This window comes from Pagrus pagrus, assembly GCF_965226575.1.
Source record: "Pagrus pagrus genome assembly, chromosome: 21".
Taxonomy (NCBI): domain Eukaryota; kingdom Metazoa; phylum Chordata; class Actinopteri; order Spariformes; family Sparidae; genus Pagrus; species Pagrus pagrus.
In genome coordinates this window covers 14,334,280-14,346,620 of record NC_140208.1, presented here as the reverse complement: position 1 = coordinate 14,346,620, position 12,341 = coordinate 14,334,280, and the positions used below count along the sequence as shown (strand labels likewise).

Sequence of the window (12,341 nt, the reverse complement as noted above, 5' to 3'; positions counted from 1 at the left end):
CCGCTTGGGAAAGGCTTGCAATAGGTTTAGTTGGCTGACTGACAGTTTGACAAGCGACAGATTCTGATCATCAGTTGCATGTCCATGAGTTTCATATTACTGTGTCATTACTGAACGGTGTTAAAAGCTCTCAAGCAAACAGACAACTGTGTGTTCTAGATGTGAACTGGCTAATTGCAGCGTGTGCACCACATTCTTTTACTTATGGGAAGCAGCAGATTTTCAAGTCTGTCAAGTGACTCAGAACAATCCACTCAAATGTGTTTATGATACGAGAGGTGGGTGCAACTGGATACTCTTAATAACACAAGCACCTTCTGGATGTGAAAGGATGGATTAGAATATGTCGAAGCACGTTGCAGGATTTCCTAGCACATACTGAGGCGTACCATACACTACCATCATCAGGCCCTCCTGATTTATTCATCAACTGAAGTTCCCTTTAACCTGCAGATGAGAAAGTGTGAAAATTGGCTTCTATCTGCCACACAGTATTTCTCAAGCTAATGAATTAATTCTTAAAACACGGAATGTAAAAGTCTGCAGACGCACATAGTATTGCATTAATCGTATGTGTGAACTGAAATGTCTCTCTCAGGCTGAATTTGGAGCATTAAATGAAGTCGTTTTTATAACTGGTTTAAGTATTTGCTGCCATTGACAGATCAGATTAAGCCAATAAAGCAGACATCTTGGCAAATTTATATTATATCTATCCGTTAGAACTAACAGGCTTTGAGTTTATCCTCTTAGCTTCCCAAATGATGATGTTTGTGTAATATTTTAGATTAGATTCCAGTATAAGTATTCGGTGCTTGTTAAGACTCAGGCTGTTTTTGTTAATGGACCTCTTCTGTATAAACACCTGTCTCATAAGAGACAAGTTATAGTAACTACCTTACAGCCAGTAGCTGGAGCTGAACTCTACCAGGTGCAGTTTGGACTTAATGAGGCTGACTCTTTAACCCTCCGTTGTTTATGACCGTGCTCTTTGAGCTACATTAGTTTGAAGTCCAGTCTCTATATACTTTTCCACTCCCCCTCGTAATAAATCCACATCGGCCCCTAAGCCCACACAATATAAGCCAGCACAAGGGTCATACATAAGCCAGTAAAGTACAGAATCGGTAAGCTACATGGAGACCTCGGCTGGCTGGGGCGGCAAGGCAGCGCTGAAGTGATTCTGTCCGGTAGCTAATACTGCATCGAGGCTACAGAATTGGATTGTGGAGGATGCCGACTAATCAATTCGCTTCACTGTGAGCCTCCAGTAGGGTGCCCACATTACATCTCCAGCCTGTTTTGACTGACGTGACTGGCCGAGCCCACTTCTGACACCACAAACAGGAAACCGGATAGGGTTGCGTGTGTGTCTATTGACCCTCTCGGGTTTGTACAGGAGAGTTTTAGATGGGCAGATAGTGTGACAGATTGGGTGTCTTGATCTGTTAATTTATCTATGTTGTCTGAGTCCAGCGTACAGAGAGGCAGCCACATTTCAGAGTGTTTAAATCCGGTGTGTCATTTTTAAATGCTCTGGCGCTCTGCAGGGAATATGTCAGGAAGTGAAGCGTTTGAAATATTTGAAAGTGATTTGCATATGTGTCCTGTATCCTGGCTTGTACATGGCAGGCGCCAACATTTCATCTCCTGCTGTGTACACGTGTGATGCCACACTAACTGTATGAGAAATTCCTCCAAACACACAAGTAAATGTGGCAGGCAGGCAGGCAGCAGTTTGTCCTTGGTTCTCTCAGAATCCAGGGCTCATGTGTCGGGCCTTTATTGTCCCGTAGTAATCATCATCCACCTGCAAAATGTGTCCTATCAGAAACGCAGGGTAGAGATTAACAGTTAGTCCTCAAAGCTTCAAGTGTCCTTCAGGCTCGCATTAGCTGTTTGGAAAGCGTCATTTTTAAGTGCTCTCTACAACTCCTTTGGGCATGATTGGAAAATGGATTTAACAACCATCTAACAATCAGATCTTGATACTTAAAATACACACAGATAATATTTTGAACTTCAACTTAAAGGGGAATTCTGTTTTTTTTTCTGAATTCATGGCTGATTACCTAACAATCTAGCTGAGGCAACAACGAGGTACCAGAGGGAGACTTCTCTAAACGAGACTTCTATTTCTGGTAACAAAACAAAACTTATTATTGAACAAAAAGGTCTGTCTCTGTATGAATTGTTTCCATGATGCTGTCAGACACAAAAACAACCTCAGCATGTCAGTGGCAAAACAAGCGCTTTAAGTGGACGCAACTTTGACCTTTGCAGTTGCCCCAAAGGATTACACTGCAGCCATTGCAACCATTCAAACTAAGTATGAAGCGTTTAAACACCCAAACATGTAAATATAAGGCCCAGGTGATACTGGAATCCCCCTTTAAGTAAGATTTTCAACACAAGTCTTTTACTTTTATGGGTTTAATTTTACCCTGAAGTATTGGTCCTCCACTTGAATAAAATATCTGAATTTCTTTCTCCATTACATATGTTAAATAGAAGTCATTGTGACAATAGTTGAACATGTTCAGTAGACTCATCCCTATCTCTTTTCCACCTTCAGAACTCTGTGAACTTCGTGGATGACAGTTTCCCTCCGGGACCTCGCTCTGTGGGCTTCCCCGAGGGCGACAGCGTCCAGCAGCGGATTAAAAAGTGGCTCCGTCCCCACGAGATCAACTGCAGCAACTTCAAAGACCGGGGCGTCAAGTGGTCCGTCTTCCGCACGCCTCGGCCGTCCGACATCCTGCAGGGCCTGCTCGGGAACTGCTGGTGAGCTGTCAGAACTGAACCCGAGGACACACGGGAACCTCATCAGTCTAGATAACTTAGACCAATGTGGAGGCAGGTCATTCATTAAAAAAAAAAGCTTGAAAAACAAGGAGGTGGGTGCCCTGATTAATGTTTTCGCTCAGGTCGAACAAGAATAGCCGAAGATCTCCGAAGTAAAAGGACATTCTTCACTCACTTCAGTCCCTGTGAAAGTTCAGAGTAATATAAAACAGACAACAGATCACACTTCATGTCTGTGTGTGGGTTTTTGTCTGGAGTCTGCTTTAGATGAACACTGCAGCCTGAAGCTAGCAGAGACCGAGACAGTGACAGAGAGGCAGTGAAACAGTAAGTGAAGAGCGAGAAACTGAAAAATTGGACGGCAGAAAGAGAAGGCAAGCATTAAATGAAGGAGGGAGCAGGCTGTGGTTGGATAGATGCACAGATACACCTGACAGGGAGATTATTCACGGGATGGTGAGTCTGGTCACACGCTTTATCTCTCTGCCCTTGTTCCGTGTGTCCTTTGGGGTCTGCTTATACTGTATGTGTGTTGCCATCCACCATCCTCCCCCACACACAACAAAGAACAGTCACTCACAAAGTTGTCCCGAGACAACTTTTCGCTTCACACACAGCTTATCAAAAATAACCCTCCCCAGAGCTGAATCCTCTCACTAGCGACAAGATGTAACCCTAATTCATCTCTCTCACTCTCTCGCTCTCTCGCTCTCATACACACACACACACACACACACACACACACACACACACACACACACACACTTACTTGTCCTAATAAACCAGCAAACAGCCCAGCTCCCTACAGCCAGCCAGTGACAGCAGAAGAGGTAGTGTCTTGTCCTTGAGTTCGGCTGCAAATACAAGCTGACATTAGACACACATTATGACACGGCTAATTGGATTTTCATTTGATTTTTTTTTTTTCCATAGCCGATTGGGTTTTCATCAGCGGCTGAACGGGCCGATCGGCCCTGCTCAGCTGCCACTTGAGCAGATGGAATATAGCTTTAATAATACACATAAAGAGTGTCAGTCTTTAAACGGCTGCTGCACTAACACGCATTGACGGCTGGACTGAAAGGGATATTACTTTTCGTCTGTAGATATAGCGACAGTAATACTCATGGGAGAAGGATCAAGTCAGTCTGGTAAATTTGAGTTGAGTCATTAACCGTCTACAATGTTGCTGCGGTTCACTGAGGTTTTCCTGCTCAATCCAAACAAACAGCTCTATCTCACTAATGAAGAATGATGAAGATTTGTTTTCATTTTAAAATGCACAACTTCCTCTTTGGTACCATATAATGGGCATTTGCAGCCTTTAAGACAGAGTTTGATTCAACACATTAAAATTAGAATGGCACTCAGTAGAGCGCATATTTCCGCCAAGGCCGAACAGTCCCCTTTGATTCAATAATTCCATTAGGCCTAATCCAGTATCAAATAAAACTTATTGAAATCTGCTAGATCTTATTTTTATGTGGATCTGCATCAAATTGTACACACTCATAGAATACCAGCTCCCTAAATATGCCTTTTTCATCAGGACCCATGTATTATTCCCTGAGAAAATGCACCAAAACTTAAAGAGGGTCTATTTTGTGTTCCTCGTGCATGTGGACCGACAAACTCTTTTTGCGAACTTCCATTTGAAAAAAGCCTCTGTCGGTGACAGTGAGAACCAGGCAGGTCACGCTATTTAATGATGATGATTACATGACGTAATGTCAAGCAAAATAGTTGAACTTGGTGTCTTTGTTGCTTTCCAAGATGCACAGTGGGTCAGGAACTCTCTCACAGCACAAACTCGAGGCATCCATTCATTATAAAGATGTAGAGATTTACAAGTGGAAACAGGTTGGAAAGCCTTGAAAAACAAATCTTAGATCATTACGACGTACTCTTCAGGTTCTAGTTATTGTTGACACCTTGAAGTATTTACAACACAAAGCTCAGGATTTTTCCAAGTTTTCTTTCTGAGATTAAATGATGGGCGCTCCCGGGGGCTATAGGGTTAAGAAAGGGGGTCAGTATACTGCCAAATCAGCAGTGAGTCAGCAGCACACATATTTTTAGCTCATTGTTCCAAAACTTGAACAGTTTGTAGCCATTTCATCAGCATTGTATGAGCTCTTTCTACATTTGCAGATTAACTAATGTTCGCTTTAAAATCTATTCCTTTTAAATCAGATCCCCGTGTGCACAGACGCCTTTCTCTTTAGTGAGGAATTAGCATTTTCTGATATATCCGGATTTTTTTGATAAACTCATTTTCTCTCTTGCAAACTAATTAGGTGAGGCGAGCCAGTTTGTCTTTGCTGCAGGGTGAATTAGCAGTATTGTGGATGTATCCAGAAGGCATAGATGCTTGACTCATCAAATGTGATTGATTTTCAATGAGGGCAAATTATGTAAAAAGGGGGAAAAAATCGTTCATAACTGCTCAAAGTACCGTGTGGAAAACGATGTTTTAATTCAACATTTACAGTCTCGTGACTGCTTGTCTGATTTTGCTGACTTAAGCAAGCATCCATTCATCCGTCCACCTGTCTGTCACAATCAGCTGATCATTTATGCCTTTGCATCTCCATTCATTTCACAGCCTGGCTCCGATTGTGTTCGTTTCAGTCACATCCTCTCATTCACCCATCTGTCCATCCTCATCCGGGGGTTTCATTTTCCGACTCACTGACTTTTATCCCTCCCCAGGTTCCTGAGCGCGCTGGCGGTGCTGGCGGAGCGTCCAGAGCTGGTGGAGAGAGTGATGATCACCAGGACCATCTGCCCAGAGGGGGCCTACCAGGTGCGGCTATGTAAAGACGGGACGTGGACTACGGTGCTGGTGGACGACATGCTGCCCTGCGACGACTATGGCTACCTCCTCTTCTCCCAGGTCAGGAAAAGACGGAGGGATGTAGGGAATGAATGGATGAGAAAATGGTGAAAGAACAGAGGTGGACTTAATTCATCCAAAATGCATGTTTGCCAATGGAAAGTCAGGTGACGTTTAAATCCACAAAACATTTCTGGAGCTTCACAGCAGAACAGCATTGCAGCATTCCCCTAAACAACTGAAGTGGATGGGGAACCGCATAAATAACTCGTCATCTCGAGCAAATGAATAAAATTTAACTCATTATCAAGGGAAAGCGGAGGATATAATATGTTTGACCCATGGCCTTCGTACTGACTTTTCACTTCACAGTGTGTTTAAAGGGAATAAAAGTTTTATGGCTCCAGTGGGGGCTGCGCAAAGTCCATTCATTTGCCTGAAGTGACATCACTTTATTCAGCGTTGGTTGGGTTGTGTAGGAGGTAATGTAGGAGTCCGCTTTTGATCCTTCTGTCCATTGTGAGTCCGACTGAGTCTTTCAGGAGCGGCAAGGACATTTGACGTGTAGCGTATTAGACGTACAGTATATATTGTGTGATTTATGAATAAGGGATGCATTCATAAGTTGCTGTGTGCTTGTTCATGAGTATTCATGTCTGCCTCGTTGATGGACTTTCAACCTAACATCGGTGTCATATTAACTTCTTAATGTAAGTTCAAGTTCATTCATTATCTGGCTTTTTATCACTAGCATGTCTCAAAGGAGCCCACAGAGAAGGATTGCACCTCGAGGTCTAATTAATCAGCAGTCAGATGAAGTATTGCATTATGCAACAAATAAAGCAGAGGGAAACAAAACGAGGCGCTCACACGGTGCTGCAGAGACGCACTGTAAAACCTGTCGGACAGTATCTGCATAATCTTGTTGAGACTACCTGGCACCGCCAACCTCAAAGAACGAGAGAAAGGACCAGCGCTGATGTTGGGTAGGCCAGGTCAAAGTGGATTCCTTCACGAATTGTTTGACGAAATGATAAGCAGTCACATGTGTGGACTTTCCACTTTTTCTATCAAGTTATCATGTTCACAAACCTTTAAACACTTGAGTCACAGCCAACAGGTTTAGAGCCAACACCTTAAAACTCAACATCCTGATTCGAACGTGCCTCCATCAGTGAGCTCACTCTTGATTGAGATATGACTCAATATTTTCCCTCTTCTGTTTCCCATCGTTCCAGGCTCAGAGGAAGCAGCTATGGGTGGCGCTGATTGAGAAGGCCCTGGCCAAACTCCATGGCTCCTACTTTGCCCTGCAGGCAGGGCGTGCCATCGAGGGCCTGGCCACACTGACGGGGGCTCCATGCGATTCCCTGATGCTCCAGGTCAGCTCCACCAACCCTCGGGAGGAGCCCATCGATACAGACCTCATCTGGGCCAAGATGCTCAGCTCCAAGGAGGCTGGGTACGAGACGTGGAACATTGTCTGTTTTACTATATTATTACACTATGAATAGGTACTTTTACAATACAGGTAATACAGTAAACATCTACCTGGAAAAACACTGATTTAACATCCTGTCATAACATCTACAAACACTCAGGTGTTACAAAGCTGCAAAGGTGCTTGAATGACAATTTGCAGCATATTTCAGTAATAAAAGAGGTCTGATAATGAGCACTTTGATATGTGAGCTTTCAAAGCGACATGAGACGGCTAACTGAACTCCAAAGGGGCAAAATCATCTGTGGCTAAACTGCAGGTCCATCTGTTAGAAAACCTGCAGTATTTTTTAATATATCAAAGGGGAACAGCCTGGAACATCGTGACAACGGTCGCTCGCTGTTTTTAACATCAGCAAAGGAGCAGCAATCATATTGGGACGTATTTGACGTACACAAGAATAAACGCTTTGCATATTTGCTTTTTGTACTTTGCTGCCAAACGGGATTAAAAAAAAATGAAATAAAAAAGATTCTAATTTTGAGGCTTTTCTGGAAAAAAATATTTAATAAGTAAACAATTAACATAATAATTAGTTGGAAATTACAAAAGAAGCACAAAAAATGTTTCCACTTTCATATATCTTCCACTGTGTATCGTCCTTGTTAGGTTTCTGATGGGTGCGTCCTGTGGAGGAGGCAACATGAAGGTGGACGACGTCGTCTACGAGTCTCTGGGTCTGCGGCCTCGACATGCCTATTCTGTCCTGGATGTACGAGACGTTCAAGGTTACAGGTATGAACAGACAATAGAAAGAATGTGAAGTAGAGTCATTACGTGCCTGTCTTTGCCCTTTGATACGTCCCATCCTGATCACGTGATATTTCTCTTTAGACTTCCGTCTATCTGCTCTATCTTCTTCCACACATCTATTTTATTTTAGTAGCATTTTGGCAAGAAACATTGAACCACATAGCTTAAAGTTATGTTGCATACGCTGCTAATTGTGGGTGGAAAAAATGCATAATGCAATCTGCAATTTAGATCAATGTACTGTCAAAGCATCAGTATCTGACGACCTGAGAATGAGAGTCGTTTTAAAAGTCTGCCTACACACTGTTGCTTTACTTGTCCACTTTAATGCACACACACCGGCTTCTCTTGCCTTTCTGTTTCTCTTTCCATATATGTGTCTGTTGACTTTCTTTGTCAGCAGTATATTTTATGAAGAGGCTCAAAAAACATTCCTCGAGTTTTGGATTTTTTTTCACCCATTTGCGGAGGAGGCTTAATTACATTGCCTATTGAAACTAGCATAACCTCTGACTGTTTTCTTCTCTATAGCAATGCGGTTGCCAGAACATAAACATACAGGATCGTAATATTAACCCTGGAAAATCCTGTGTTTCTATGTGAAGTAACAGTGAGGATATGAGAACTCACAGAAATACATACTCCTCTGCACGCTCTTCCACTTAAAAATCTACGTCTTAGTCGTCTCATGGCTGAATTATTTCCTCCTGTTCCTTCAGCTGCATTTCTTAGCCGTAACTGTCGAAGATTTCATAGTAGAAACCGTTGACTCATAGGGCAGGATTCACTGGCACAGCCTTTCAAAGAACCCACGTCTTAAAGATTTTGTTTACTCATTAAAAAAGCATATTCATAAACAAGTCTCCCCTCAGATTTAAAGCTACATTTTATGCATCATAGATATTGATGGAAATGTATCCCAAGTTTAAAACTGACACATACTTTGAAGTGTTCCCTGGGTGATTTATACGTAAATGTGGTGGAGGTGTGCTGCCAACGGAGAACGGGTTCACATCACTCCAGCTTGATCACTTTGATCATGATAGCATTGTGAGTCAACACAATGGGGGCTTCTTCCGACCTACCTGTGAGAGGAAGTTGAGAGTGGTCGTAAATCCCAGGTGTAATTTGCTCAAGAGCCTCGCACACAGCCACTTTAATTTACTGCCATAAAGCAATCGGAGTGGAAGATTGGGCCGCGGTGCTTGATCTAAAATGGGTCGGAGTCCTCCTGCTACGAGCCGGAGGAGATGAAAAGCAGCTTGGAAACAGTGATTCACCTGCCCCCCCCCTTTTTTTTTTTTGGAAAGTGTGGACTCTCCAATATGGTTTTCCATTATACCTCCCAAGTTTCTCACTGTAGGGAGGAGGCAGTAAAATGAAATGGGTTGTTAAAAAGTAGGCAATCATCCATAAGAGGAGCAATATGAGTCTGCGGAGAGATGGGATAGTGCGTTGACTGAAAGACACTTTAACTGGATCCTGTTTTTGTCGCTCCCTCCCTGTTGATCATCTCCCTCCCTCTGTGTCGCTCTCTGCCCACGCCTCAGGCTGCTGCGACTGCGGAACCCGTGGGGTCGCTTCTCGTGGAACGGCAGCTGGTCGGACGAGTGGACGGACTGGCCGCAGCACCTGCGTCACGAGCTGATGGCTCACGGCAGCAGCGAGGGTGTCTTCTGGATGGAGTACACAGACTTTATAAAGTAAGAACAGCAAGATGATTTTAATTTCTTTTGTAGTGGTAGATGTGTGTTTCTAATCTGTTCAAAACCATTCTTGGTTTGTTCAGCTCAGGAAACCGTGGGCTTGTTATTCACCAAGACACACACAACCACAATGACATCACAAAGCTTTAAGTGATAACCCACAACTTCCTCATGAGTGGATGAGTAGGTATGGTGTCATAAAGTAACCCACTCTGTGAGACTATTCATTGCCAAGAGACCTTTTCTCCCCCTGGTGGCCTTTAGGAGGCATGGCAGCATCTATCCTGCCAAAAACTCTTTATGTACTTTCATAAATAGCAAAGAAAAGCAGCAAATTCTCACATTTAAGAAGCTGGAAACAGCAAAATTGTGACATTTTTGCTTGAGAAATTAAATTATCAAAATATTTGGCGACCAGTTTTCTTTCTAGGATTAATCGACTAATCCTTGTGGTTCTAGATTTCAGATTTTCACGCTCCTCTCCTGTTTATTCCAAAAACCAACCCGAAAATATGAAATGCATGACTTCCTATGCAGATTTATCCCAGGAAAGATCTACACCAACACCAGCTGTTTAGAAGAACAAATATTGAAGCTTTAGTTCACTGAGCACAGGTGAAATTCTCTCAAACTCGTCCGTTAAAGGGGCACTATGTAGTCTTGCAGAGGAAATTCAAACTTCAAATGAATTTAAATATTTACAATATTAATGAGGTAATAATACAAATTCAGAAATAATAATTATTTCCGTAACTGCATAAACAAGCTGTTCTCAGAGGAAAATAAGGTCCCCAGATTACTGTTTGAAGCTAGAAAGGTGGCAGGGTCCGCCACATTTAAACACAGTAAAACAGTATGAAACTGTGGTGTCCTTTAAGGTCGGTTTGTTTATTCGGTTTATTCAGTCATGAAAACAAAGAGTGTTTGTTTATTTAGTTTGTGTAGGCTTAAAAAAGCAGTTTCTCTTCTGATTAATATTTCACAAAAACTACATAGTGCACCTTTAATTGCACCATTAAGATGCACATGATAAGCTAAAAGTGACTGATGGTTTAGCCACCTTGTGTCTTTGTGGAGTTTGCTGACCATCTGTTACTTACACCAGACTGAGTGACAGAGTTCTTATTTTTTTCTGAGGGCATTGTGTTTGTCACCATGTTCTTGTTATGGAGTTGTTTTGTTGTGTCTGCTTCAGTTGCCACGGATCCTGCAGGCAGAGGCTCAGACTTGTGTTTTGTCATATTCGATTAATCCTGTCAATCAATCACACACAGCATCACGTATTGACTAGTGTTCCTCTAGCTGTTCTTTCTATGTGTATGTGCCTTTCATAAAATTGTCATTGGTCAGTGCCCTTGAGGAGGTCAGTAAACACAGTTGCCCATCACAGTTTCACGGACAACAGAACAGAAAGTAATCTGGAACATAAAAGGAACCTGTTTCCCAGCAGTCGAACACAACTGAACCACAATGTTGGAAATGGCAAATGAATTACAGCCTTAAAATCAATCTAGAGCGAAAAATGTGACAAAGATTGTCGAATCTGTGTGGCTTTCAACAAAACACTTTAAATGTTGTGAAAAACCTGATCTTACAAAAGTGAGGTCATGGACCAGACTGCACTTGCCTTGAAACCTTCTTCTTCTATTCATCTGATCAATGGACGTTGTCACACAGTCCACCGTGTTAGCATGTTTACCTAAAGATGAGTTGTGTGTGTGTATGTTTTTCACGTCCCTCTTGTCTCACAAAATAAGAGTTGCCATAAGTCGAGATGGATCAATGTGTCTGGCCTCCTGAACTACTCCAACCTGAAAAATGTATTCAGCCGTGACCAGAATTCCATCTGTCTTCCGACTGTTTACCGTTTTCTCAGACAGACAAATAATCTCAGCATTGTGCTTTATGACAAACCTGCAGCCTGTGTCTGCCTCCACTTGTTTTAGTGTGGAAAAAGAGGAAGCGGGCCTTTTGTCAGGGAAATATCAAGCCGCTTATGTCGTCTCATGTGCATCAAGTGGACAAATATGGCTGATAGTGATTATTAAGGATGGCAGACATTGATCTCCAATGATCAAAACCTACTGTAAAAAAGCAGCATACCAGCAGTTTCTTTCTCTCTCGTCAAGAAGACAAAAGTAAGATGCAAGACAGCGAGGTCAGGTAGTGATGAAACAATGAAAAACAGACTGAAAGTGAGGGAGGAGAATGTCTCCCGGGGCCTCCGCCTTTGAAGGAGGAGGTCTGATATGTTAGCAAGGTAAACGGTGTTTGTACGGCGGCACCCTCAGAGGCTATGCTAATGTTAAAGAGTTGCTTGTGCATACAAATAGATTTAGCTCACGACAGGCGGGGGGAGAGCAGCCGGTCAAATTGTTGGTGTCTCACAAAAAACAGCAGGCTTGATGCTATATGTGCATATACTAAAGAAGGCTGTGTTCTTTCATCCATGTCCTCCTCCTACAGGTACTTTGACTCAGTGGACATCTGCAAGATCCACTCAGACTGGCAGGAGGTGAGGCTGCAGGGCTGCTTCCCCAGCAAGGCGAGCGGGCCGGTCACCGTCACAGCCCTCACCGTGCTGGAGAGGACGGCGTTGGAGTTTGCCCTCTTCCAGGAGGGAAGCAGGTAAATGGGACGGCCGTCAGCATTTTTTTGTCCCGAATACAGAAAGTATAAACAGTGGATGGAGCATGAAGAGTGAGGCCAATGCTGATGTGCTCTAAAACCTGCATTTTTG

The 12,341-nt window shown here is 43.0% G+C and overlaps 1 protein-coding gene across 1 annotated transcript in view; it reads left to right on the top strand.

Annotated features, from left to right (window-relative positions):
- The window catches only part of capn15 (calpain 15), a 42,482-nt gene that overhangs the window by 22,593 nt on the left and 7,548 nt on the right, over positions 1–12,341 (top strand). Inside the window, exons 3-8 of the mRNA XM_084342856.1 lie at positions 2,576–2,784; positions 5,518–5,701; positions 6,880–7,103; positions 7,752–7,877; positions 9,446–9,598; positions 12,068–12,229. Coding sequence (XP_084198982.1) covers positions 2,576–2,784; positions 5,518–5,701; positions 6,880–7,103; positions 7,752–7,877; positions 9,446–9,598; positions 12,068–12,229 — 1,058 coding nt within the window. The remainder of the gene's footprint in view (positions 1–2,575; positions 2,785–5,517; positions 5,702–6,879; positions 7,104–7,751; positions 7,878–9,445; positions 9,599–12,067; positions 12,230–12,341) is intronic.